At 48.9% G+C, this 27122-nt stretch overlaps 1 protein-coding gene across 4 annotated transcripts in view; it reads right to left on the minus strand.

Moving 5' to 3' along the window:
• Positions 1 to 27122, minus strand: part of Lgr6 (leucine rich repeat containing G protein-coupled receptor 6) — a 118564-nt gene that overhangs the window by 14419 nt on the left and 77023 nt on the right. For 3 of the 4 annotated variants that reach the window (XM_046463946.2, XM_046463939.2, XM_046463959.2), the window contains 9 exons: positions 25566 to 25637; positions 8580 to 8648; positions 6013 to 6084; positions 5713 to 5784; positions 4614 to 4682; positions 3353 to 3424; positions 2131 to 2196; positions 903 to 974; positions 452 to 523 (listed from right to left, as the gene is read on the minus strand). In XM_046463946.2, the coding sequence (XP_046319902.1) occupies positions 452 to 523; positions 903 to 974; positions 2131 to 2196; positions 3353 to 3424; positions 4614 to 4682; positions 5713 to 5784; positions 6013 to 6084; positions 8580 to 8648; positions 25566 to 25637 (636 nt within the window). The remainder of the gene's footprint in view (positions 1 to 451; positions 524 to 902; positions 975 to 2130; positions 2197 to 3352; positions 3425 to 4613; positions 4683 to 5712; positions 5785 to 6012; positions 6085 to 8579; positions 8649 to 25565; positions 25638 to 27122) is intronic. The other variant, XM_046463954.2, reaches the window with a different exon arrangement.

Here is a 27122-nt window from a genome sequence, read left to right on the forward strand (position 1 = left end):
GCTGTTCTGCAGAATGGCAGCCTTTCGAGTAATGTCAAGCAGAACTCCTGAACTCTCTGAGACCCTGGTTCCACCAACAGTCACCACCCTCTTGTGTTGAAGAGTTCCAGGCCCATACACCCCCTTTATTGGTGCATGTAGAGCATCGAAAGGCTGGGGGTGGAGTGGGGGATGGGATAGGGGGACAGGGGGAGGACTGAGGCTGCCAATGTTGCAGAACATTAGCAGATGATGTTCTGGAGCTTGCAAGAGGTGGATTCTGTTTATCAGGCCCCACAATGTGTCAAACGGACTGTCAGAATGATTGATTAGGCTGGAGCCCATCTCCCTGGCATGTGTGGTCAAACTTTAATGCATGTCCCTAATCAGGGGTGGTTCTCCTACCCCCACTGGACATCCCACAGTTCCAATTGGTCCCTAGCATCCTAGAGGAGAGTGAGTGGGCACTTACAGCTTGACCAGGGAGCGCAGCGTTGAGAAGGCTTCTGGGTGGATGGATCTGATGGCATTCCAGCTTAGGTCCCTGTGGACAAAGAGTGTGATAGGAGAGGATGGTGGCATGTGGAGTTCTCATTGTTCCCACCTGGGCTCTTCCTCCCATCTGACCTCCCTCCAGTTGCAGTGACCTTAGCCTTTGGGGGAAGATACCTGCTGCTGTCCAGTTCCCAGCCTGGTTGTGGCATCAGAAACAGGGACATAGCAGCTTGGCTCTAGAGCCACATGGCCCCCGAGTACCATCTGTAGGGAGAGGTATTTCTCGTCCTCTGTGTGTGCTGGGGGTAGGGGCGGTGGAACAGGAAGTCTGTGCATGTCACATATGTGGACACTGGTCACATGTGCTATGGGTATGAGCCTGGCATTGCCTCCTCCAGGGCCCACCCCTGGGTACTGCAGGTACTCACAAGGCTTGTAAGGAGCTCAGCTGGCTGAAGGTGTCAGCTCCGATTTCCCAGATGCGGTTGTGTTGGAGGCCGCTAGGGCAGCAAGAGAAGTTGGATGAGCCTCTGGGCTCAGACTCTGGCTCTGATCCACGCCCCCTGAGCACTGGGAAGAAGAAAGAAGAGCCCCCCACTTCTCCTGGCACAGGAAGAAAGGGCCCAGCCCGCGGATGTCACCAGAATTAAAGGGAGCACAAGGGGATCCGGTTGCCTTGGGTAAGTGGGTCAGGAGACAAAGCCACAAAACCATCCCTGTGGCCCAAAAGGGAGTCAGCTTCCAATGTTCCCACCGGGCCTGGCTCTCGGCCCAGCTGAACTGCCCCTCACTCCCCCACTGCCATGGGTCCTCCAGATCCCAGCCCAGGGGCAGAGCACCGCCCAGTCCTTGGACAGCCCAACAGACTGGCCTGAGCCAGGAAGCAGAGCTCACTAAACTGGTGAGATAGATCCTGGGCCTCAGACAATGTCAAAGAGCCACAGACAAACAGGACAGACCCTTACACATTTTCTAGCCCGGGCCCTACAAAGGAGTGCCCTGCAAAATATAGATACACAGAGGCCTGGGATGCCGTAGTTTAGTTTGAGAAAACAGGAGCTGGGTGAATAGGGCTTAGAGAATTTTTTAAAGTGATGTTTTTCCTTGTGAAACTTGAATGGGGGGGGGGTGTTGGAGAGAGTGTGTGTGTGTTTATGGGCATGTGGAAATGAGTGTGCACACTCCAAAATGCAGGGTGCTTCCAGCTCCTCTGAACCTTTCCCACATCCATCCCACCAGGCCCTAATGTGGCCTTGTTCCTTATCACTACTGAGTTTTTCTTTCTAGCTTCTTCTTCTTCTTCTTTTTTTTATTTTCCCCAGTGTTGGGGATTGAACCCAGGCCTCACACATGCTAGGCAAGCGTTTCATTACTGAGCCAAAGCCCCGGCCCTCATCCTCTGCTGCATTTCTATGTTGCTGTTGACTCATAAGGAGCCACCTTGAGACTCCTTTAGGGTTCCAGCTCCTGGGTCTGTCATCTGCTGTGAGTCCTAGGGGCCATATCCAGTCCTCTTCCAGGCTCTCAGCCCTAATGCTTTTGTTCAACAAACTCAGAGAAGGGAGAAAATTCTGAGCCTGATTCGCCCCTTGCTGATCCTCCCCTCAGACCTGCCAAGTCTGGCTTGCCTTTGTCTCCCTCAGCCCCCAAACTCACATTTCCTCCAACTTCTCACACCTGCGCAGACTGGGCAGCTCCTCAATTTGATTGTGAGACAGCTCCCTGGGGAAGAGAGAAAGGCCAGGGCTGGGGCAAAGCAGTGGCTATGTGAGGGCAGGAGAAGCTCTGGCCAGGGCTGTGCTTTCTTGTCAAGTAGTCGAAGGTCATAGGGACCCTATAGGAACACTGTAGCTGAGGATACCAGCCTCCTCAGTTAGACCTCTCTTCATGCCCCCTTGCTGAGCCCCGGTCCTCATTGGGCTTATAAATACCTTATTGGTATTTTTCTCAGTAGGGCAGCCGTATCCACCAGAAGGACCCTGGAGGCGTCCTGGGGAAATGGAGCAGGAGGGGAGAGGGCTGTGGAGAGAGGACCTGAGGAGAGAGGCTGAGTGCGAAGCAGGACACGGAGACAGCCAAAGGGAACCTAGGCACCACTGAGCAAACCTGTCTGTGCCAACTGACGTCCATGGCGCCTAAAGCCACTGTTTATGGTGTCGGTAGGGAAGATCACAGTTGGGGCCCTAAGGGAACAGCTGGCTTAGTGCCTTCACCTACCAGATGAGGAACATGAGGCCCAGAACCTTAGAACAGAATCTGTCCAGGGATACACCACTGGACAGAGGCGAGACTGGCTCTGGAACTCACATCCCAGGACACCTGTGTGTCAGCATACACTTCCTGAGCTTTGGGCCTATGGACCCTGGTAAGGAGTCTCAGATTTAAGTTGGAGTCAAGAGAGAGAGAGAAAAACAAAACAAAACAAAACAAAAAAAACCTTTGACTTACTTTATAGGTCACTTAGGTATCTTCACAGTTCCAAAAGGAATGAACTTTCTTGTATAAATTAGAGTAACAATGCCTTTTATTGAGCACCTACGGTATGCTAGGTACTTAATACATATTTTTCAATGCTTACAAATGTACTCTTTATACAGATAAAAGATTGCAGTTCAGAGAAATTAAAGGGTGACTCCAATTAATGCAGCTAATGAGGGGCCGAGCTGGGCCTCAAAGAACCCAGGTCTGACTCCAAAAACCATCGTCTTTATACTGAACAACAGGACAACCCAGGCCCTCTGGGGCAGGTTCTCAGAAGGAACCTAAGCTGCCCTCCTCTCCAGAAAGATGTGACCCAGTGGGACAGAAAGAAGCAGGGGAGGACTTTGCTGGAACATGGGGGAAGGCCAAGACCATGGAATGCTTGTGAGCCACTCACAGGACTCGGAGCCTGGGCAGTTGCTGGCACATTTCTGGTGGGAGCAGCCGGATGCCTGCGCGGGTCAGGGTCCTGCAGGGAGAACAGAGACAGAGCTGGCACCAGGCCCAGGGCCCTGCCATTCCCAGCCATGGTTCTCCAGCTCTGGACCTGATATTGTCGTGGGAGGACAGAGCTGACAAAAGAAAGAAGTGGTGGGAGAGACAGGGCGGGGGCGGGGCTCCAGGGACAGAAAGGAGCAGGCCGTGGCATCTGAGTGCCAAACTCCTCTAGGCCTGGAGGAACTAGGGGTGGGAAGTGGAGAGAGGGAGAGAGACCCAGCCCAAGGGCTCTGCTTGACAGGCAGTCCCTGCAGGCTCAGCCCCACCCACCCATCCCATCTGGTCCTCTTCCTGGTCATCATAATGGTCTCCAGCAACTAAGCCTGTAGGATAGGGACTAAATCTTAGGTGCTCTAGAGGCTTAAGAATGGCCATGACAGGGAATAGAGAGAAAAAAAAGTTCTAGTTGAACCCTGGGAATGAAGCATAGAGTTTCCTCCCTGTGCCTTGTGGGAGGGAGAAGAGATGAGAAAGAGGGAAGGACCCAGGGGCCAGGGTGGAGAGGGTAGTGGAGACAGATTGGAGAATGGGCTTGGCTTGGGCACAGGGTGTCCCAGTAAAGATCCAAGGCCAAGGTCATCCTTGGGGAACTATTATTTCCCTCCTGAAAAAATTCCCACATGCCAGCGAATCTAGGGGGAAGACAATAGAGACACAGAGAAGCATTCCAGTCCCTAAATGTCATGAATAAGCTGTGTGATGTGGGGCGGGGAGTTCACTTTCTAACAATCACCCTGGGTGTTTGCCTGATTGTTTCATTCATTCATTTAAATGGTTCGGAGGGCCTACTATGCACTGACACCCCTTCCCCACACCACAGAATGTAATCATGGGTGATCTGAGAAAGTCTTTGTTAGAATCAAGCCTCAGAAAGACACAGGAGGTGGGTTTTCACAACTCTGCTCTGGGTCCGGAGTCCTCTGCACCCAGGGCCTGGGGTTAGAACCTCTGAAGTCAGGGAATACCAGCCGCCTCAGCCCCATCCTGCCACCCCTGCCTGGCCTGGAGGCAGTGCACATAGAGATGGCCATAGACCCTGGACAGCACCAGGAGCAGAGCAGGCCAGGGACCCTGGCCCTCAGGGTCAGGAGGCAGGCAAGAACTCCTGGGAGTGAAGCTGGGGAGGCAGAGCAGGAGGACGCAAGAGAGGATTCACTCACAGGACCTCCAGGCTGCTGGTGCCTTTGAGGTCCGGGAACTCCTGGATGTCCGTGGCGCCATTCAGGGACCTGGAAACAGAGACGGTAAGTGCTAAGGGGTGAGTCAGGGTGCCTCAGCTTTGGGGAATCTCAACCCTCAGTCTTCTCCCCATTCAGAGACTCTACCTTTTGGGAAAATGTCATCTTTCCCCCAGCCTCCCTCAAATCAGCCTCTCTGGCCCTGACAGTGGCTGAACCACACTTAGCAGGGTCCAACTGGCCATTTTCTTGCCCCTCGCTATTTTTTTGGTGGTGCTGAGGATTGAAGCCACACATACTTGACAAGTGCTCTACCACTAAGGCTACATCCCCAGCTCTTTATTATTATTATTGTTGTTACTATTATTAGACAGGATCTTACTAAGTTGCCCAGGCTGACCTGGAACTTGCGGTTCTCTTGCCTCAGCCTCCTGAGTCGCTGGGATTACAGGTGTGAACCCAGCCAGTCATTTTTCTAAAATTGGCTCAGCCCACCTCAGCCCAGATTGAGCTGATCAATTTCAGCATTTAAGCCTCACCTTACAACAAAGCAACAGCAAAAATCCACAGGCAGTTGCCTCCATTTAAAAGGCAACCTCTTGAGTACTTCTGGAAAAGTCTTTGGCTCTTGGAGCTTGTTTCTTATAGAGCCTGAGAAAGGGTCTCCCCTGTCCTGCCATCTGCTGTGGCTTTATTTGAATCTGTTGGTTCTTAGGCTGCTTTAGACTGATGGGTCTCCCTCTCCACTTTTTCCTGCACACAAGACCCTGAGGAGGCAGCAATGGGCCCAGGATCCGAAGTTAAGGGTTGGGGGCTCATGCCCAGTCAGTACCTGTGAGCCCCACATTCCTTCTATAAAATGGAAAGAAGCCATGGGTCATGGAAGAGAAGGGAGACCATTAAGTCCAGCTAGATCTGGAAATAGGGCGAATGACCTGGAGGCCTACAGCCCTGAGGAGCACGTCTCCCAGTAGGACTGTGCCTTGCAGGTGAGAGATCTGCAGGCCAAAGGCAGGAGAGAGCAAGAAGGAGTGAGGGTGGGAGAGGCCCTGGCTGCGGCAGCCTTCGGGTGCCAACTTACAGCGTGTGCAGTTTAGGCAGGTACTGGAATGCTGACCTTCCCACAAACTGGATTGGGTTATCATAAAAGTGTCTGGAAGAAAAAGACCCAAGCACCTAATTCAGTTTCTACCCCTTTCAGCTGGGACCAAGGGTGACCTCTGCTACCTTCTCCTCCCAGGAAAGGGACAAAGAAGAAGGCAAGCCCTCCCCTAGTCCTGCTCCCCTGCTGCTTTCTAAGAATGGCCCTCGCCCTCCCCAGCCTCTGTCCTCCCCCTGCACCAACACTCTCAGCGCCTAGAGACAGAGAGGCAGTACTCACATTGTCTGCAGCAGAGGGTTGCCCATGAAGGCCTTTTCAGGGATAGCCTTGATGTTATTGTTGTGGAATCCCCTGGAAGACAGCACCCGGGAGCAGTGAGGACTTGGGGAAAAGTATGGAGAGGGAGAAAATGGGACTCCCTAGGGCTTCCTGACGATTATACAGACTCGGAGACCAAAGAGACATCAGCCCGGAGGCCCCAGGTTCAAATCCTGCCTGTAAATTTTCTTGGTTCAACAGCACATCCATCCTTTCCCCCGATGGTGGGAGGAGAGTGAGGAGTGGAGTCCCAAGCCGCAGGCCTCTGGAAGCCCATGAGAACATGCCAAGGCCAAGACGCTGAGTACTGTCCCAAAGGGGAGCCCTCTCCCGGATCACTTATGTCAGGAGCTCTGGTGAGTCCCCACAGAGGGAGCCAAGGGAGTGTGGAAGGAAAACAGGGATGCAGAAAGCCAGGGCGGGCGATGTCTCTTGAATGGAGGCTGACTTGGCCTCAGTGCCCTAAAATGAGGAAATATAGAAGCATCTGTAGCAGCAGGAGGGACAAGGAACAGAGTCAGGGGCTGAATGACCAGGCACGGCATCATGGGGTGGTGAGGAATGAGGCACCCAGCTGAGGGTCTGGGGTTCGGAAGCCAGGAACTATGGGTTTGGTTAGTTGGGAAGAACATTTTCCAAGAAGTGACATGTTACACCGAAAACCGCACAGCCATGCTGAGCAGGCCCTTTTAGTCATCCTCTCGTTCACCTGCGCCTCTCCCCTCCTGCTCTCCTACCGTGGCTTTCACCTTGGCGCTCTTACTCAAAAGTTTACCTTGGACACCTCAGGCCAATGTCACCCACCAAGTCCTATTTGTTACTTCATTCATTCCTTCTATTCACTCATTTTTTATATATGCATATATATGTACACATACATACATACATAGACACTTTATACATTATACATAAATATATATATTTTAATACCTCCTTTGTGTTTTGTGCTGGACCAAGCTTTGAAGGATCAAGAAGTTTATAGTTTATAAGCAGTGTCCCTGTTTCTCAAGTAGCCTTCACCCAGTGGATGATAGGTAGGTAGGCAGAGATGAGTAAGTGATCATACATGGAGAGAGAGAGAGATGATATAGATAGATGAGAGATAGACATGGATGGATAGAAGGAAATAGGTGATGAATGTTTGAATGGATGATGGATAGATAAAGATTGGTAGAGATAGATACAGATAGATAGACAAGAGATAGATATAGATGGATGGATGGATAGATATAGATAAATAGATATGTATGGATAGATACAAAGATGGATAGAGATGGATGGATAGACACATATACACTCACATCCCGAGTACATGTATTTTCTTGCTCCTGCTAACTTAGTGTCTGCTCTCTTTTCCCTAATGTTCGGGGACTTCCCTATGCCTTGGCATATCCTGTTTCTTTCATGCCCCCTTGTTTGATCAAACATCATCCTTCTTTCATGTCTTAGGAAAAAAGGGAAACGATCAGCCCTCCTTTGGAAATAATTCCTTCATTGGCAATAGAGGACTTCCAATAGTGCCTCAGGCTGGTTCAGCCATTGTTTATCTGCTGCATACACTTGGCATTCACATCTTTAAATTTCTGGAAGAAATGAGGAAGGTGGCATGGGCTGGACCTATTGGCCTTAGGTGGCTGTTTGAAATATGAAGATGCTGTTCTGCCTGAAGGTCTAGGGCTCATTTCAGGCCCTTAATCTGACTCTGGCCCAGCTGTGCACTAGACCTATCAGGTCCTGAGAGCCCCCCTTCCAGCAAGGCAGGCTTCCCTCTGGTGGTCATCCCTTTGCCAGCTTGGCTGCCTGCACTGTTCTGCTGTCTGAAATGAGGCAGCAACTTCTCCTCTGGAACCCCACTCATCCTTTAAGACCAATCTCAGGATGCCCCAGTTCACGTGACCTTTCTGTCTCCCGTGGTCATTTTAGTGAACTCTGCACGACTTAGGGTTAGAGTCATGCTGCTCTGCCTGGTTCTGCTTTCCACGTGTTCCTTTGTGTTGTGGAAGGCTGAAGGGTCCCTGAGGAAGTCCCATGTCTACCTTGCTCTTTGTTTAGCACTAAGTGCAGCTCTGGGCACGGTGGGCACTCAGTAAATGCTCAGATAGAATAATGAAGTGTGACTGTGGGAACCAGAGGGAATTTCTCAGTCGTCTTTGAGACAAGGTGATGAGTAGCAACCCTGTAAATGGGCCCCCCGGTGCCTCTCCTCGTTCGTCTCTGGACACATCCCAACCAAGGCAGGGACAGTGCCAGGCCCAGGCTACATAGGAGGTGGCTCATGCCATGTGTCTTCCCAAGCTGGAAGGACCCAGGGCTACTTAGGCTGAGGACACACCCCCTGGAGATGCTCAAAGCCAAGCTAAGGAGGCCTGTGACCGCTTAGAGCTATGCTGGGAATCAGCAGGACCAGTGGCCACAGATTTAACAAGGACCAGGGGAGGCGAGGAGGCGAGGGTGTGAGCAAGGCCCCGGCTGGCTGCAACCCCTGCCCTTGGAAGGAGACACCCGCTGAAACCAGCAGAGGAGCTTACAGTTCCTGTAGTCTGCCCAAGGTCCGGATGGCCACGGGGAACTCCTGCAGCTCGTTATAATTCAGGTCTCTGGAACAGAAAGCAGAGCCATCATTAGCACAGAGGCTTAACAGGGCATGTCAGGGTCCCAGAGAAATGGAAACTTGGCTCTGGGGTTGACCAGAGAGATGGGTTTTCCAATCTGTTGGATAAAGCTGCCAATGTCTGGAAACATATTTTTGGAATGTTTGCACTCCGTTCTTACTCCACGAATCCTCAGGCTTGGAGCCTTCCTGGCAGCAGAACTGTTTGGAGTCGGGGACACACTTCAGGGGTGTGGATACCTGGAACCACCTTCTCAGAATAGTCTCCATAAGCTGCGGAAAGTATTTCAAGACTTTGGAGATATGAGGGGAGGTGGCAGGAGAAATGGGGTGATGTGTGTGTGTGTGCGTGTGTGTGTGTGTGTGTGTTATTGGGGATTGAACCCAGTGGCGCTCCACCATTGAGATGCACCGCAAACCTTTTACTTTTATTTATTTATTCATTCATTCATTTTGAAATGGGGGGAAGGGACTTGCTAAGTTTGCCAAGGCAGGTCTTGAACTTGTGATCCTCCTCAGCCTCCAGAGTAGCTGGGATTTAAAGGTGTGCCCAGCAAATGGGGTGATCTTCAACACATTGCTCCTTTCTTGATTCCAGAAAGTTTCTCAGGTGACTACTTTGGCCATAGAATCTGCTGTTGTCTTCTACCAAAATGGACAGTATTTTTAAATCTTTGCATAATAACAGCTATTCTTTATTTTCTCTAACTCTTTTTCATTTTTTCTACAATGAATACATATCACATGCATAATCAGAAAACAATGAAGGTAGTTTTTAAAAGGGGTGGCAACCCAAGTTGGCAAGGATGTGAGGAAACAAGCTTTCTCAAACTATAAGTGGGAATTTAAATGTGTGCAATTTTTTTTTTAGAAACAATTTACCAACATGTTTTTCAAATTAAAAGATGATCCATACTCAGGATGTCAGTCTAGGAATTTGTCCCACAGAAAAATCTATAGCCCTGTATAAAGAAGCTCATGAAAGCATTCTTTAGGCAACAGGAGCCAAATATTGACCCTAACGTGATCCTGGCTTCGTTCCTTTCACTCTTTCAAGGGGCCTCTGTGTTGATGCCCTGCAGGGTGATGGACAGGGCAGAAAGGCAGGAGAGATGGGAGAGGCACAGGGAAAATTTTATTTTTATCAGAAAAGATTTAGAACCGCTCATGACAAACAGAAGCAGCCCCCACAGGCAGGGGCTTTGCTCAGCCCCGTGTGGAAATGTGCCTGATTTGGGATCTTGATGCCTCTGAAGTCCTCCTGACTTGCACAGTTCCAGGCTTGGCAATGGTATATATGTGGAGGGTCAGTTTGAGTGTCCCTCTGGAGCCTCTCAGGGGGACCTGAGCCCATCTTCTCAGCCTTTTAAAGCTGCCCCTTTCCTGACAACGTTAATGGCTGACTGGTGCCAGGGCAGGGGAACCATGTGGAGGTCCTTTAATTACAGAGTGACTTGGCAGGGTTTTGTGATAAATATCATGTTAACATAGAGATAATGGCAGGCTCCTCTGCATGACAGGGCCATTACACTTAATAGTCCACAGGTAGAGCCAGGAACCCAGCCCAAGGGCCAGAGGAGCAGTGACAAGCGTCTGGCAGCCAGAGAGCTAGATAATTGTCCCCCTCCATACACACACTAATTACCCGATTACCCTCAGACTGCCCTGGTGATCCTGGGTAATTACAGCATAAAACCCCTTCTACTCTGCTCTGCTCCCTCCTTTAGCAAGCCAGACACCCTCGCCTCCCATGTGTCAAATGTAGATTAGCTTCCAGAGACGCTCCCACAGGCTGTGCAAAGGCAAGGCTGGGGTCCAGCTGAGGTCAGGTCATGTGCAAAGCACTTAGACTGAAACCGGAGGTACTGGGGTTGGAAGCAGGGGGTACTATTCAAACTCTGGGGTTCCTGGAATTCTACCAGGGGCTGCAGAAGATGCCTGGACCATCAGATCAGGAGAACTGAGGACGGAGGCAGCAAAGATGAAGGAGATGGGCACTTTTTACTCTTAAATTACATAAATGATTCATCTTCACATCTCAGTGTTTTAAAATCAGGTGTCCTGTGCCGGGCATAGTGGTAGCTGTAATCCCAGCAGCTTGGGAGACTGAGGCAGGAGGATCATGAGTCTAAAGCCAGCCTCAGCAATTTAGTGAGGACCTAAGCAATTTAGTGAGACCCTGTCTCAAAATAAAAAATTAAAAGGGCTGGGGATGTGGCTCAGTGGTTAAGTGCCCTGAGTTCAATCCCTGGTACCAAATATAAAATAAATTAAAATAAAGTGTTTTATTTTGTCTTGGCTCAGCTGCATTAGGAATTTTCCAGTCACATGAGAACTGTATTTTCCATAAGTAACATGGACATATCTCCATTTAAGGGCCTTAATGTAGAGCTGGAGATATGGCTTGATGGTAAAATGTTTGCCTAGCATGCATGAGGTCCTGTGTTTAACCCCCACCACCATACATGTGCACACACACAAAAAGCCTTGCTATTGAATTGTTTTCTCAATTGCAAAGAATTATATTATTCTGGCTGGGTGTGGTGGTACATACTTTTAATCCCAGTGACTCGGGAGGCTGAGGCAGGAGAATCACAAATTCAAGGCCACCCTTAGCAATTTAGCAACATAGCAAGACCCTGTCTCAAAATAAAAAATAAAAAGGTCTGGGGATGTAGCTTAGTGGTAAAGTGTTCCTGGGTTCAATCCCCAGTACTACCCCCTAACCGAAAAAAGAATTACATTATTCTGCCCCAGAGCCTTTGCTAGTTTTTCCATCTGCCTAGAATGCTTTCCATCCAGATATTTGTATGACTTATTCCTCACTTCACTCAGGTCTCTGTTGAAATTCTGCTTCATCAGAGAGGCCTTCTTTGACCATTTTATTTCAATTAACACATCTGTTACTTGCTATTCCTATCCTTTATGCCTATTTCTATCAAAAGGTGGCATCTACCTGAAGACTGGACTGGTCTTGTGAATGGCATTCACTGATGGAGTGAGGTGGAAGTGACAGGGTGTGACCTGGTCCTAAGTCACAAGAGCCTCAATCTTGAAATGCTCCCACCACCACACATGAAATCCAGGCTGGATTCTTGCATGGCAAGAGCCATGCGGAAAGAGAGGACCAGGTCACGGCCAACAGCCAGGCCCCAGACATGTGAATGAGCTTGTCTCTGTTTTCAGCTTTTTGTCACTGTGGCCAAAATATCTGAGAAGAACAACTTAGAGGAGGAAAAGTTTACTTTGTGCTCACAGTTTCAGAGGGTTAGTTCTACAGTCTGCTGAGTCCATTTCTCTGGACCCAAGATGAGGCAGAATATCATGGTGGAAGGGCGTGGTGGAAGAATATGGTCTCCATTCTTGGCATCCAAGAAGCAGAGAGAGTGAAGGAGGAAGGGGCTACGGGGAAGATGAACCCTTTCAAGGCAAGCCCCCATGAACCCATCTCCTCCAGCCATGCCCCACCTGCCTACAATTGCCACCCAGTTAGTCCCTTCAAACTAAGAATGAACTGATGAGGTTACAGCTCTCATGATGTCATCATTTTACCTCTGAACATTCCTGAATCAACACAGGAGTTTTTTGGGGGCACTTCATAACACTTTCTTGGACCCCCCAAGCCCTCTGTGAACCTCCAAAGGACACAGCCTTCTGTGTGAGCCCAGAGAGTGGGAGTTTCCAGCAGAAGAACCACCTGGTGGAGCCCTGCTAAGCCACAGATTCAAAAGAAATAATGAGGTGTTGTTTTAAGCCACTAAGTTTTGCAGTGATTTGTTATATATTAATAGATAAGGATACAGCCTGTTTTCTTTGCCTTCATAAAGCCTATGGCCACCTGACATTTACTTTCTTCCCACTCAATCAGAATGAAAGCACCTTGAACACATGAACTTTATGTGTTTCATATTCTAATCACCAGAATAATACCAGGCACGGAGCAGGAACTCAACAAATATATGTTGAGTCACTAATTGAAAAGCTCTAAATAAATAGATTTGTAAAGAACACTGGTGAACTCTAAAAAGAAGGTGCATCCTCAAGGGTACATGAGGATACATCCTTGATACTGTCAAAATAGCACCAGATAGTCCTGAGTGACACTGGCAGGCTTTCCCAGAGCCACAGAGACGATTGTATGGGTTCCATGTGACTTTGCTATCATTGAGTCCTTCTACAGTTCACTGGACCCATGTCCAGGCAGCCAAATTGAGTGGTTCCAGCCCTCCTTGGCAGTTTCTGGTCAGGAATTTTGCCAGGAGTAGACTAACCGACAGTGGGAAAAGACAGATGGCTTGTGAACTAGAAGGCTATTTTTGTAGAGAAATGTAGGAGAAGAAAAATTGTACCAATGTCAAAGGGACATTGGTACAAACTACAGCAGTGAGGTAGCCTGAAGTTTCTCATGGGGATGTCTACATAGCTCCAGTGACCTGGGGAATTGCCAAAACCCTGCTTCATTTGCTGATTGTCCAGGGAACATGTCTTTGCAACTCTCTCTGACCCTGATGAGTTCAACTCATTACACTTGTTGCCAAATGTCCCAAAATACACAATGAGTTCCACTGGGTAAAGTGGAAGGTAGAGAGATGGGTTAAAAATGACTCCTATCTAGACAAATGCAGAAGATGACGAGGTGAGCTGTCTTGGTAGGATGTGGTAGGTCCGGGAAAAAATACAAAGCCTCAGGACCTCCAGAGACTGTGGCAATCACACACACCTGGGAAGACCAGGAGGGCTTCATGGAGATGTTACAATTGAACCAGGTCTTGATAGCAGGGCTGGATTTCAGGAAGGGTTGGGTCAAGTTGGAGGGGTCTCTCCCCTGGACTGCTGTATGTACTCCTATCAAGTGCCTCTGCTTTCAGGCCATCCCGAAATAACATTGGTTGATCATTGACTATGTGCTGACTGCTAAGTACTGTGCCTAGATGATCCCTCTCAATCCTCACAACCGCTGTAGAGGGAGATACTCCATTACACCCATTTACAGTTGAGGAAAGTGAAACATAGTAAACCAGTCACTCACTCACAGACAACTAATAATGGCTGTCTGCCAAAATCCTTCCCCGTCTCCCTTTTTTCCTTTATTTTTTTTATTTTTTTAACCCATACTGGACTGGGCATTAAATCCAGGGATATTCTAGCATTGAGCTATGTTCCCAGCCCTTTTTATTTTTTATTTTGAGACAGAGTCTCACTAAGTTGCTAAGGCTGGTCTCAAACTTGTGATCCTCCTGCCTCAGCCTCTAGACTCACTGGGATTACACATGTGTACACCATCCCAGGTCTTCCTCTGTCTCCTCTATAACTGCACTGTCCAATACCATACTCATAAGCCATATGTAGCTATTTAAGTTAGTTACAAGTAAATAAAATTTTAAAATCCAGTTTTCAGTTTTACTAGCCAAAGTGTTCAATAGCAGTATGTGGCTATCTATGCTTCTATCATATTAGCAGCACAGATCTAGAACATTTCCACCATCCCAGAAAGTTCTTACTAGCATTATCCTGTCATACCAGGAGGAATAGCCAGGAATGTAGCTAGAGCATATTTCTCAGGCTTCCTTGCAGTAGGTGGGGCCATGTGACTAGATTCACACCAAGAGTGTGGTCTGAAATGGTGCGTGCCACCTCTAGTCCAGGGTTTATAAAATAGCCAGCGTTTCTCCTCCATGGTCTCTCTACTCTTCACCAACTAGATGCCAAGAAAAATGAGGCCTGGGGATGGCAAGAACCCAAGAAGCCAGGTTCCTGAGTCACCCTGTGGAGGAGGGCCACCCGCCAAGAAGAAACTCCCCCCCTTGGACTGTTAAATGATCCAGAAATAAACTTCTATTGTGTTTCAGCCATTATGCATGTTTTGGTCTATTTGTTAGCAATTTAGGCCACCTCAACTAAGTCAGTGTCACAGCCAGGATTTGAACCCCGTCAGTTGGGTGTCTGGAGCCCACACTCTTTGCTACGATGCATTTGCCAAAAAAAAAAAAAATTCTTTAAAAGGCAAAGCTGACTCTGTCACTCTCCTCCACTGAAAATCTGAAAAGGCTTCCAGAATAAAGACTTAACAAAGTTCAAATTCCTTAACGGGCTCGGATGCCCTTAATCAATCTTTCAGCTCCCTCTGGATTTCAACCCTCCTTGTATCTTCACACCCTTGTATATTTACTTGGACGGCTCCTGCCTCAGCCTGGAATGCCCTTTCCCCACATCCTCAGCTGTTGAAACCCTAGTCATCCTTTGAAGTTGGGCTCAAATATACCTTTCTCCACGAGTCCAACCTCATCCCTGCAGTTAGAATGAATTACTCACTCTCTCAGCATTTTTTCTGGTGTTTTTTCTCCTCAGCATGCACCAGCCTTGGACTGGTAATGACGATGGTGGCAGTAATAACAGTAATTACTACGTAACTGTCATGGTTCTAGGTGATTTACATGTATTAGTCCATTTAATACCTCTGAGGTAGGTGCCATTAGTACTTCCATTTTGATAGAAACTGAGGCACAAAGAGAGGTCATCACTTGGCCACAGTCCCACAGCTCCTAATGGAAGAGCTGGGATCAAAGCCCAGGCAGGTCAAGTCCAGAGTAGAGTTATCCACGTGCACAGGGTCACTCCCATGAGGCAGGCAGCTTGCTGTGGTCAGGAAGCATATGGGCTTTTGGATCTCCTGCAGCTCAGGCCCAAGGCCACATATTTGAATGTTCGCTGTTGAAGATGATCATTTGAGCCCATTGGGCAAGGTTTCAAAATAGGCTCCTCAAGCCTTTGTGGCTGGTGGCTTTGAGGCAGTGTCTTGGCCCTTTGGCATTTGACTCTAACATGCAACCTCTTGGTGACTGCAGGGAAGACCTCCCCTGCCACAGGCTTGGGCTTATTCTTCTGTGACAGGATGCCCTAAACTTCAGCTGGAAAACTCATCCATCCATTATCTTTAATAGCCCCCAGAATCAGCCAGAAGCTCAGGGACAGTTCATTGTTCTCACTGCTGCTCCTGGGAGCTAGAAGAAGATGGGGAGGGGCTGAGGCGAAAGAGAAACCCTTCCGAACTCCAGCCAGCATCAGCCCGGAAGCTGCAGCTGTCCATGGCTGAGCCTCCCCTTCATCTGCTTAGCTGTTTCCAGCCAAATCCAATCAAAACCCTTGAAATTGGTCAAAGTAGCTGAAAAGGTAACCCAAGCTCTACATTGCTCAACGGCCATAATCCTGGGCAGAAATGGCCAGCTCCTCATCTTTCTATGGAGCCTCACTATGGACCAGCAGGCAGAGATGGCAGGATTTTACAGACATCTTGTCCAGCCCCTTCTTTTTCTTGATAAAGAAAATAAGGCTTGGAGAAAAGAGGTGAATTGCTGAAAGTCCTCGAGTTGGAACTCAAACTCAGACCTGCTGAGTCCTGGCTTAAATCACTTTCTATACAACCCAGAGTTGGACCCTAGCTGGGCTCCAAACAGAAGGGCTAAGAAGAAATTTTAGGGAGAATGGGAAAGAGGATAAGTGGAGGAGGTTTCTGTAGGAGTTTTTTAAGTGTTTATAAGCATGTCAAAACCAAATACTTATGACTTAGAAGCTAAACATCTTTTGATATGTTATCCATGTTATTGATTCATTTGTTCAGTACTGAGGATTAAACCCTGGGACCCTGTACCACTGAGATATTCCCTTCATTTTTGAGATAGGGTCTTTGTGATTTCCCTAGTTCATCCTCAAACTTGTGATCCTCCTGCCTCAGCCTCTGGAATAGCTGGGATTACAGGCGTATCACAGATACTGGCTTTATTTACTATCTGTGTTAAAGTTGTTGGTCTTCTGTGTATAAGATTGCCTTGCTGGTCACCGTGACCAATGCCTGTAATCCCAATGGCTCAGGAAGCTGAGGCAGAGGATCTCAAGTTTGAGGCCAGCCTCAGCAATTTAGTGAGACCCTAAGCAACTTAGTGAGAACCTGTCTTAAAAAAAAAAAAGAGGCTGGGGATGTGGCTCAGTGGTAAACTGCCCCCTAGGTTCCATCCCCAGTAACCTCCCTGACCAAATGTTACCTTGAAAAAGTCACTTGATTTATGTAGCTTGTTTCTTCACCTGCAGATGGATTCTCACTGCAGAATGCTGCTCTGTTCACCTGGTCCAGAGACTGGCACAGAGTAGCTGTCCAAATAATGCCAATCCCTTTTACCTCTTCCTTTCACTAGACATTACATACGAGAACAGTTGCTTCATTCATTAGACAACAGGAGGCACACAAGTTGGTCTATCTACTTTTTGCAGCAATTAAGAAAGATGAATATCATTAATTGGGTTTCCACTTACATTTTTATTCTCAAGGCTAATATTTGTGTTTATTACCAGATCATAGATAAGGGTGCAGGGTGGGGAGGGTGAGGAGGGAATGTAAGTGAGCATAACCACATAGCATGAAAAACAAAACACAGAAATTTCTGATAGATGGTAAACTCAGAACCACTTTTATCTCCCAAAGGCCTGGAACAAAGGCAAATGAGCACAATGAACAGGTTTCTTAATTGCTCTTCCCCTGCTGCAGACGGAGCCCTGTGCTTGGGGCCGTTGACTTGGAGAGCCAGGAAGCAGCAAACCCTTATGACTAACCGCATTGTTTTACCTTCTAAACAACCTACATAAAAGGCCACCCATTAATAAATACAGCAATTAGTAAAATTGTCATCAGTTTCTATTGAGAGGCACAGACACACCCTTCCTTCCTCCACCTACACTCTCTTCCTTGCCAGAGAGAACATTCAGAATATACCCAAAGCAATAGCGTGCTGATTTTCATGAAAGTGCCCATCTCTGAAATGGAGATTATGGGTTGTCCTGCCCTAATGAAGCACCTGGATTGCAGAAACCTGGAACTGGAAGAGAGATAAAGGGTAACAGTCCAACCGGCCCCCACGGCAAGAATTGATTCTGAGATTCCAGTTGGATGGGGGTCTCCTTTCCGCTTGAATTTTTGAGATGGTGGAGCACTTGCTGCCTATGCCGTCTGCCTAGCGGCCACTGTCAACTTACTCTATTGACAAATACTTCCCATCCTGAGCTGAAGCACCATCATTATTGCCTCCCATGGCCTTGTCCTGTCGGTAGGACCTCCATAAGACATGCATCTGTCTTCCAAAGAGGAGCATGACATGCCACTCAAGACTTCCCCCAATTCTTTCTTTTTTTCTTTTTCTTTTGGTAATGGGGATTGAACCCAGGGGCACTTAACCCCTAAACCACATCCCCAGCACTTTTTTTTTGAGACAGGGTGTCCCTAAATTATCCAGGCTGGCCATGAACTTGAGATCCTCCTGCTTCAGCCTCTGGAGTCACTGGGGTTATATAAAAGTGCATCACCATGCCTGGCTTTAATTCTCTGTTCTACTTTTGCCCCAAGGTTCTGAGTGACTGGCTTATATGAAAGTGACCCTGCCCCAAGGCAAGGCTGAGTTATTATTGCTATGGGTTCTGTCCATGTCAGGGCATTTTTCTAGATTAAAGCTTGAAACATCTGTACCAGCTCCTGGGCTTTGAGGAGACTACTTAAGGACATTTAAGTCTGGAGTTTGGAGAGAGGTCTGGAGTCATCAAGAAATATACAGTATTGAAAACCTTGAGACTGTAACAGGGTTCACTGGATACTTTGGCTGTATCCCTGTGGCTTTGAAACTTACATGTTTTTTTTCTTTTTCTAAACCTTCTTCTCCCTGATCTTCTCCCCCTGATCTTCTTTTCCCTAACTTTCTCCTCGCTGATCTTCTCCTTCCTGATCTCTCCTCCCTAATTTCATTTTCTCTGAATCCTCTAAAAAAGCCCTCATTCCTGCTGATGGGCAGAATCACCTCCTTTGGGGCAGGAGTCTCCTGTATTTTTCCTTTGCTAGAAAAGTAATAAACTTTCTTTTTCCCTTTTCTCAAAATAGTGTCCTCATTATTGGCTTGGCATTAGGGACAAGGACCCAGCTTTCTGCAACAAGACCAGATGAGAACCCAAAGGGAAGGAGTGTAAATAGCAGGTGAGCCCAGGGGCATGCCAAGGTTAAGGGGTTAGAGTGATGAGGTCAGGAGTGCTGGGAAAGGTACATTCGTGATAAATTTTAAGGACCTCAACATTTCTGTTCTAGAACCCTTTGGTCTCAGTGATAGCAGGGGCTACATTTGTAAATGTTTCCCCAGTACCTATAGTAGTGGTATGGCCCATACTAGGAGCTCAATAAACATGGAATGAGTGAATCTAAAGAGGCAGCAGAAAGAGTGGCAATAACTGATTCTTACCAGTTCCTTCCTACAGACATGCAAAGCCAGACCTGATCTCCATGGCATCTGCTAAGGATACCATGGTCCAGCGTCCCTCCCCTTACCCTCCCTTCCCTCTCCATTCCAGACCAGCTGGCTGGGGTGCCTGTGGGAGCGAGGGTGGGGTGGAGTTCAGAATGGAAGTTTTGGCCCCATTTCTTGCAGGGGAGGAAGGGGCAGCTCTGACAGGAGCAGCGACCTTGGCTCCCCTCAACGCTAGGGCGATGGGAAAGGGAATGTTGTACTGGGAAGAACTATTAATAACTCATCATGGTCACAGAACACAAGACAAACTCATTGGGCAGCTCAATTTTCTGCCTGTTAAAAGTCATTAGTGGTTCTGTGGGGAAGCCAGAAGAAAAAAGGTTTTATATGGAACAATAAATTCCTCTATAAGCCACAAAAGCCCACAAATTTGCAACTAATAAACCCACAGAAGTAAGATGATTAAGAATTGGAGAGGAAAGAGTTCCTCGCTTCTCAGCCCCAAGAGGCAGTGAGGTCGGGAAGTTTCACTGGGCCAAGGGCAGAGAAATCTGAGTTCCAATCCTGCCTCTTAATCAGTTGAGTAGCCTTGGAGAAGTCATCCACTCTCTACCTCAGCTTCCCCATCTGTAACACGAGAAAACAAAATTCCTGCTTTGTCTTCCTCAGTAAGTGGTTGGTTGGGGACCAGGTGCATGCCTGTAATCCCAGTAGCTTGGGAGGCAGGAGGATCGTGAGTTCAAAGTCAGCCTCAGCAACTTATAGAGGCCCTAAGCAACTCAGTGAGACCTTGTCTCTAAATAAAACAAGAGAAGAAAAGAAAAAAAAAGTGGTTGGGTGTGGGGTGAAAATGAGAGGAGACAATCTCTGAGTACAAAAATTTCAAATTCTCCTAATGGAAGGAACTGTTTTTAGTTCAGGATGATCTGCACTTGCCTTGAGATAAGGAGGCAAGTTGGCAAGATTCACCTGGTTCTGTCTACCCTTTAGCCTGTTCCCAGAGGGTTCTGCTGGGAAGACTGCCAGTGGGTAGCTGTATCGAGTTGACCTGTAGCCCCCCCAAAAGATAAGCCCAAGTCCTAACCCCTGTTGCCTGTGAATGTGACCTTCCTTGGAGAGAGAATCTTTGTAGAAGGAATTCAGTGAAGGATCTCAAGATGAGGTCCATATGGATCAACAGGGCTGTTCCTAAATCCATTGATAAGTAGTCTTAAAAGAAGAGGAGAAACAGACAAAATGGCATTGAGAACACGGAGGCAGAGACTGGAGGGATGGGTCTCATATATACATGTATGCATCTGATACTGGGGAATGAACCCAGGTGCTCTACCACTGAGCTACATTCCCAGCTCTTTTAATTTATTTTGAGACAAGGTCACACTAAGTTGTCCAGCCTGGCTTTAAACCTTCAATCCTCCTGCCTAAGCCTTCCAAGTAGCTGGGATTGCAGGCATACGCCACCACACCCAGCATGGAGGAATGAGTCTCTAAACCAAGGACTGCCATCAGCAACTAGAAGCCAGGAGAAAGGCATGGAACAGATTCTGCCTCAAACCCTGCAGAGGGAACCAACCCTGCCAACACCTTGATTTTGGCCTTCTGACCTCTAGAACTGTGGGGGAATAAATTGCTGTTTTCTTACGCCACTAAGTTTGTGGTTGTTTGTTATGGAAGCCACAGGAAACTAATACAGCAGTCACATCTTGACTGCCTGGGAATTCCTTCCTATTCATCCTATAGAGGAAATGAGTCACCTCTGGGTAAAAACCTCCCTGCCACCTTCAGACACATTCCATGCAACATTAAATGAGAGGGCAGGAAAGAGAAAGGCAACATAGAGGAAGCACCTATGGATTATCTCATTTAATTTGATCCTGGCAACAGACTTTTGAATTGTTAAATACCATCCTTATTTTTCTATTTGTGGAAACAGAGACTCTTGATAGGTCAGGTGATTTGCACATGTCACATGTTGGTGGCAGGATCAGGATTTGAATCCAGATCTACCAAATCAAATCTAATCCTTGATCTTCCCCAGGATTCCTTGAGCCCTAGAAGAACCTTGGTAGCAATCTGTCAGGCCAAAGGTTTACCATCAGGTCCAGAACAGGGGTACCAGATACTTTCAGGGCCCAGTCTGAGCCAGTTGAGAGTAAAACCTGTTGGTATTTGTGGTTTCAATGACAAAGATACAGGGGAATATTTTCCAGCCACAATGGCTGTTGAAGTAAAAATGTTCCATGTTCCACAGAAACAGATCACTGGGACATCTGTCACTAGTAGAGGTCTGACAGGGAACGTACAATTTTGTGTTAGAATGAGGAATTCTATAAATTCCTGCCTTGCTCTCCTCCCCTCCTGGACCCCTGTTTAATCCTGGTCCTGATTTAGAGAAGGCGCTGTAGCCAGGAGGTTTCTGTTCTCACTAAGACCCAGGCTCTTCTCCAAGGGAAAATGTCCAGCCCACCCAGGCTCCAGTAGGGCCTGATTTGTTTAACAAGGCTATAACAAGGCCCAGAGATCATTGCCCAGGCTGAAGGAATGGAGGCACGGTTGTCCCCACATGCATGCTGGGACCTGCCCCCTCTGGATTCCAGATTGGATGCAGACCTCAAGTTTCCAGATATAGAGGCCCCTCAGAATACAACTGGGATTGCAGGGTGCTTTGATTTCGTGGTGCTGCAGATCTAACCCAGGCCTCCTGCATGCTAAGCGACTACTCTACCTTGGAGCATGTCTCTACCTCCTCCACTGAAATTTTTATTAAGTATAACCGGGAATTTGAGGCTCCTTAGCTGTCAGGCTAGGGTAGCTGCATGGGGTCTCCAAGGCTGCAATTCCAAGCATTGACCTAGAGGTCCTGACACCTGATTTCTGGTCCCTGAAACTTCCTGGTAGAAGAAACCTCCCATGGTGGTTCTACATCATGATTCCTCCTCTTAACCTAAATACCTAGGAAGTCCTCTAATTGCTCTGGGCTTGAGGTAATGAGTGCCAAATAGAGCAAAGTACTGTGAGGCTGAGGTATGGGTTCTAGTGGTTTCTATCGCATAAGAACTATAGAAACTTGAGTACCTGGCCCCAAATCTGTATATTTGGTCTGATCTAGAAAGTGGAGAAATTGCTATTTCATAGGCTGAGGGCTAGACCATCTATGATTCTGAGTTTCCCAACAGGCGGTGGGTTGTCTTCACTGGGATCTGAAAGAAGTCGTGGGTGCAGGACAGAGCACCCCCTCTGGCTGAGGTTTCTTGGTACAGTCTGGAATGGTGACAACTACATTGGGACTCTTCCCGTGAGACCAGACTTCTTCAGACAGTAGCAAGGTTTGTCTTCCGGGGCCTCATGTGGCATTTGTGGGATTTATGCTGTCTATCAGTAGCCCTGTCGCCCTGCCCAAAGTACTTGGATTTGCTTAGATTTGCCTGGCTCCTTTGAAGGTAGAGAGACTCTGGTGTAGGATGCTGTTTCCCCCTTGATTTTCTTTCTTTTTGTGGTTCTGGGGATTGAACCCAGGGCCTTTTTGCATGCTAAGCCAACACTCTACTCCTGAGCCACATCCAAGCCCCTCCCCCTTACTTTTGTGGGAGCTAATTGTGCAGGTGAAAAAAGTGAGACTTCCAGAGGCGAGGCCATAAATTCTGGCTGACCCAGCTTGCAGAGGCAGAGTCAGGGCTGGAACCCAGGCAGCCTGGCCCGCAGAGCCGAGGGCATAGAGGGGCTGTGTTTCCGCAGGTGCGTTTGCTATGGGCATCTCTGTGCTGTGCTGAGCATGGGGTGGGGGCGTTGATGTGGAGAGAGGATTGTAAAGGGTGGGAGCCATGTGGCGTGTGCATCCGTGACATGGCTCAGGGTGCCTGTGTGGCCACGAGTGTGCATGCCCGCACCTGGCCCCTCCTTCCCAGGTGGTAAGACTGGGGGGACCTCTCCCTCCAAAGAGGAGTCTGCAGATGAGCCAAACCACAGCTTGAGCCAAACCACAGCTTGGGCCGTGGGGGTTTGATCTTCCCTCTGCTGCCAGAGATGAGAGAGGTCTAAGTGGCAGAGATTTACGAGGCCTGAGGGAGAAATACCCTTCCAGTGAGAAGCTCACATGAAAGCTCCCGAGTACTAGCCGAGGCTGCCGAGCGTGCCAATTACGCAGCAATTAAAAGGTTTGACTATCATTTCTTTCTCCTTTCATTCTCCCAGCCACTCCTCCCCCTCCACATCTGGCTCCCCAGAAAATGCTCTGGGGAACAGAGGATAAAGAACACACTTTCCCCCTTTTTAATTGGAGATCAAAAGTTGGAAGAAGAGTTTACCCCTCATGGGTGGGGAAGAGAGGGGTGTTGCTGAGATGGAGGCCCTCAGAAGAGGGGATGGGGAAGGAGTGGGGAACACAGGGCAGGTTCTGATACAGCTGCCAGACTCTGCAACCACTTTACACGCATCATCTCGTTGAACGCACATGTCAGCCCTGTAAAGTGGGTGTTACTGATGACATCGTGTTGTAGGTCAGGAAACTAAGACTCAGAAGGCAATGACTTCAGTCAGGTCATGTAGTTGGTAGAATGGCATTGTGCCCCGGGTCATCCGTTGCCAATGGCTTTGCCACTTGACAATTCAGCCTCCACACTGTGAAGTGGGAGAACTTTCCTCATCTCTGGATCTTGGCGTTCCCATCTGTAAAGTGGGCACAGCCGTGGGCTTTGTGTGTTGGAGCCAAACACTCCTGTAGATAGATGAAAGGTCCCGTGGGTGCTTAGCGGCAGGATTTCTCTGTGACTCAGCCAGCACCAGCTGAGCCAAGTGCCTTGTGCGGCAATCCAGTGGCTAATTGAGAAAGAATTAGGCAGTGTGCCCCAGAAGGAAAGAAACAGCTGCTCACTGGCTTTTTAGAGATGCCAACCCACACCCAGTGTAGGTGCCCCCTCCTCACCTGACTTCCCAGCAGACTGAACATCCCCCGCCCCATCCCAAGGCCAATGGCATTGGATTCCTTCCTGCCCTACAGATGAATAGCAACTCCAAGAATGGCCCCGAGCACTCTTGTGTCTCCTGGAGGAGTCTGGTTAATGGGGGTCAGGGCTACCCCAAGGAAATAGCCATCTCCCACATTTAGGAGCCTCTCAAACCTAGAACACAGTAGGCTCACACAGTTCCCATTTGACCAGGTGGTCGAGGGTGGCGGTCAGGGCACTATCCTAGGGACTTTCCTGTGTTTTCTCATTACTGCACCCTAGATTTTCTCCGTCCATAAGTTGGGGAGTTACTCTGGGCAAGTCATGCCAGCTCTCTGGGCATCAGTTTTCTCCCAAGGTGGTGGAGTGGGCTAGGCTGTTCAGCTTGAACTGTCCAGCTGTCTGTGGCAGCCAGTAGGGGCGGGGGGAGCACACAGCCCCAGTCACGCAGAGTGGCAGGGGAGGAGGTTCTGATGTTCTTGACTCCAGGCTAGGGCATGTCGCCCCACACCCCTCTCCTCTGCAGCGAGTTGGCTGAAGAGTGAGGCTACGGGGAGCTGGGCCCCACTCTGCCATTCGTCCTGCTGCAGGCTGAGCCCAAGAGAGCAGCCACGCTCCTGGGAGCCCCACCACAGGAAAGAGGAGTGGAACTTCGCTCCCGGCCTCCACTCCCCTCCCTGCACAAACACACGTGCCCAGGCCTCTCGGGATAGACTTTGCCAAATGGTTTTCCACGACACATTGCTTCCCAGCCACCGACCATCTTCCAGCATTTTCTCCTCCACTGCTTTGGATTCTTGAAAATCCCTCACCTCAGGAGTGATGCTCTGGGGTGTGTGTTTGGGAGTGGGGAGTGTATGCAAAATGGGGAATTGATTATGGGGAAGGGGACATAGTGGGGGGGGGCAGGAACTGTGACTATCCTGCTGGTGCTGTGAGCCCTTCCCACCCTCAATGACCTGGGGATCCTACTCTCCCCAGCGCCCCTCTCCCAAGCCTGCACCAGGTGGCAGTGGTAGCCGGCTCTCTCCTGGGACCTGAGGAACCCAGCTGACATGGGCAGCCACACTTACAGAGGCCGGCCAATTGTTTGCTCAATTGGGGCCCACTCAGCCCGCTCTGCGGGGGCTGGCCGCACTCCAGAGGAAGTGATGGGAGGCTTTGGGTGCATTTTGACCTTAACTGAATTCCAGGATGATGATGTGTGAATAATATGGCTTTTTAAGAGTCAACAGCTCGGGTGCTTTTTATAGTCAGACTGGAGTGCTGAACGGGCCATCCCCCCATTAATCATTTAGCTAGTTAGATCAGTTGGCAAACAGTCCCGGCATTACTCCCAAACCGTCTAGTCCCCAGGCTTAATACCCTAATACTCCCTGCAGCCTTGTTTCTGTCTAAACCGTGCGGTTTTTTGGTGGTCTCTGCTGGCAGGACCCTAGATTCCCACTCCCCATGGCCACTCTGAACTCCCCCAGGGCACCTCCCACCCACCTGAGGGAAGGAGGAATTCATTCTGAGTGCCATCCCAGAGAAAATGCCAGGGAAGGCCACGTGGGCGAGCAAGCCTGGGGCCACAACCCAGCATCCCAGACCTACTGGCCCTTCCCCGTGCCCACAACCCCCACTCGAGGAATGCAGTTCTCATCGCCAGGCAGGACAGGGCTTGAGCAGGACTCCCCCACTCACAGTGTCTCCAGATTGCGCAGCCCCTCGAAGCTGTGGGTCCCCAGATGCTGGATACGGTTGTTGTGCAGATGCCTGTGTGGGGAGGAAAGACACCTCAGAATGAGCGCCACCACTCCAGGGCCAGAACGGACGAGAACACACGGTGGTGAGCGTAGCAGAGCGGAGGCAGAAGCATGGACAGAATGACCCCAGTTAGACCCAAGGTCTAATCCTTTGTTTCCAGGGACCAATGGAGTAGGCAAGACCGACTTCTGAAACCATCATTGCCAGGGATGCTTTGGCCACAGGTTACATCGTTTTGACTTCTTATTGAAGTAAACAGGGAGAGGAGGGCCTAGACCTGCCAAGGCTAAAGCAAACTCCTGCTAAGCACTGGGAGAGGCCTGATGTCACAGGGGCTCAAGTCTGAGGCTTTGTCTATGACCCTGCTCCCTAGGACCCGGCCAGCTTGACTCAGTGGCCAGACACACTTAGGGGAGCCAAGAGCAAACCACTGCAGACAACATATAATTAAAGGCTAAGCTTTCTGTAACAGCTGGAGGGAGCCACGGACACGCTGAGAGAACGGGGAGATCGGTGAGGCCAGAGGAACCAAGAAAGGCTTCCAGAGGCGGTGATCCAGAGCAAGGCCAGGAAGATAGGTGAGCCCCAGGAGCAGAGGGAGGGAAGTCCAGGCACAGGTAAAGGTGTGCTCAGAGGCAAGCAGGTGGGAATGAGCCTGGTCTCTCTGCGCAGGGTGGTAAAGAGTTTGGCTAGAGCAGGTGTGGGTTGAGGAGAGGAAGGAAAGCATTTCAGGGGAGATTTCCAAGATAACTGAAAATAGTGACAGAATTTAGCTAACTGAAAATAAGTGACAGAATTTTCTTCTCCCAACTCCTAATGGGAAAAAAAAAATAAAAAAGCCAGACCCCACCCCACCCCAAATATTAACAGTAGCAACAAAGCCAGGAAAGACAGGTAGCCTACTGTAAGGACACTGCAAAAACTGATGACCAAGGGAACAGTCTACAACGGATCAGCTCCTTTTTCCAGAAAATGAACTGGCAAGAAAGCAAAATCTAAGAACTCTCCCTAAAACCCGTGTCCAAGAGAATTGCCTATATGAGTGTCCTTGTTTTTCCTCTCTATCTCTGGCTTCCAAAAGGAACAAGGGAAAGAAAAAGTAAAAGAAAGGCTTCAGACTACTTACAGAATGCAGAAAATAGCTTAAAGCCAAAGGGGCTTCGAGGTTTCTGTTTTTTGGGGGGATTTCCCCAGCACTAAGGATTGAACCCAGGGGTGCTCTACCACTGAGCTACATCCTTGGTACTTCTTATTTTTTATTTTGAAACAGGGTCTCACTAAGTTGCTGAGGCTGGCTTTGAACTTGAGATCCTCCTGCCTTAGCTTCCTGAGTAGCTGGGATAACAGGCAGGCACCACCCCGCCCAGCCTCAAGGTATTTTTGAGCAGAGGGAATGAACTCTGCCCACAACCCGGGCAGAGAAAGCAGAGCCCAAGGAATTTAACAAAGATTGGATGCTGCCTCAAAGTATATCCCCACCCTTCACCATCCCAC

Source organism: Marmota monax, unplaced genomic scaffold, assembly GCF_021218885.2.
Source record: "Marmota monax isolate L192 unplaced genomic scaffold, Marmota_monax_Labrador192_F-V1.1 WCK01_AAM20220418_F8-fsc00099, whole genome shotgun sequence".
NCBI classification, from domain to species: domain Eukaryota; kingdom Metazoa; phylum Chordata; class Mammalia; order Rodentia; family Sciuridae; genus Marmota; species Marmota monax.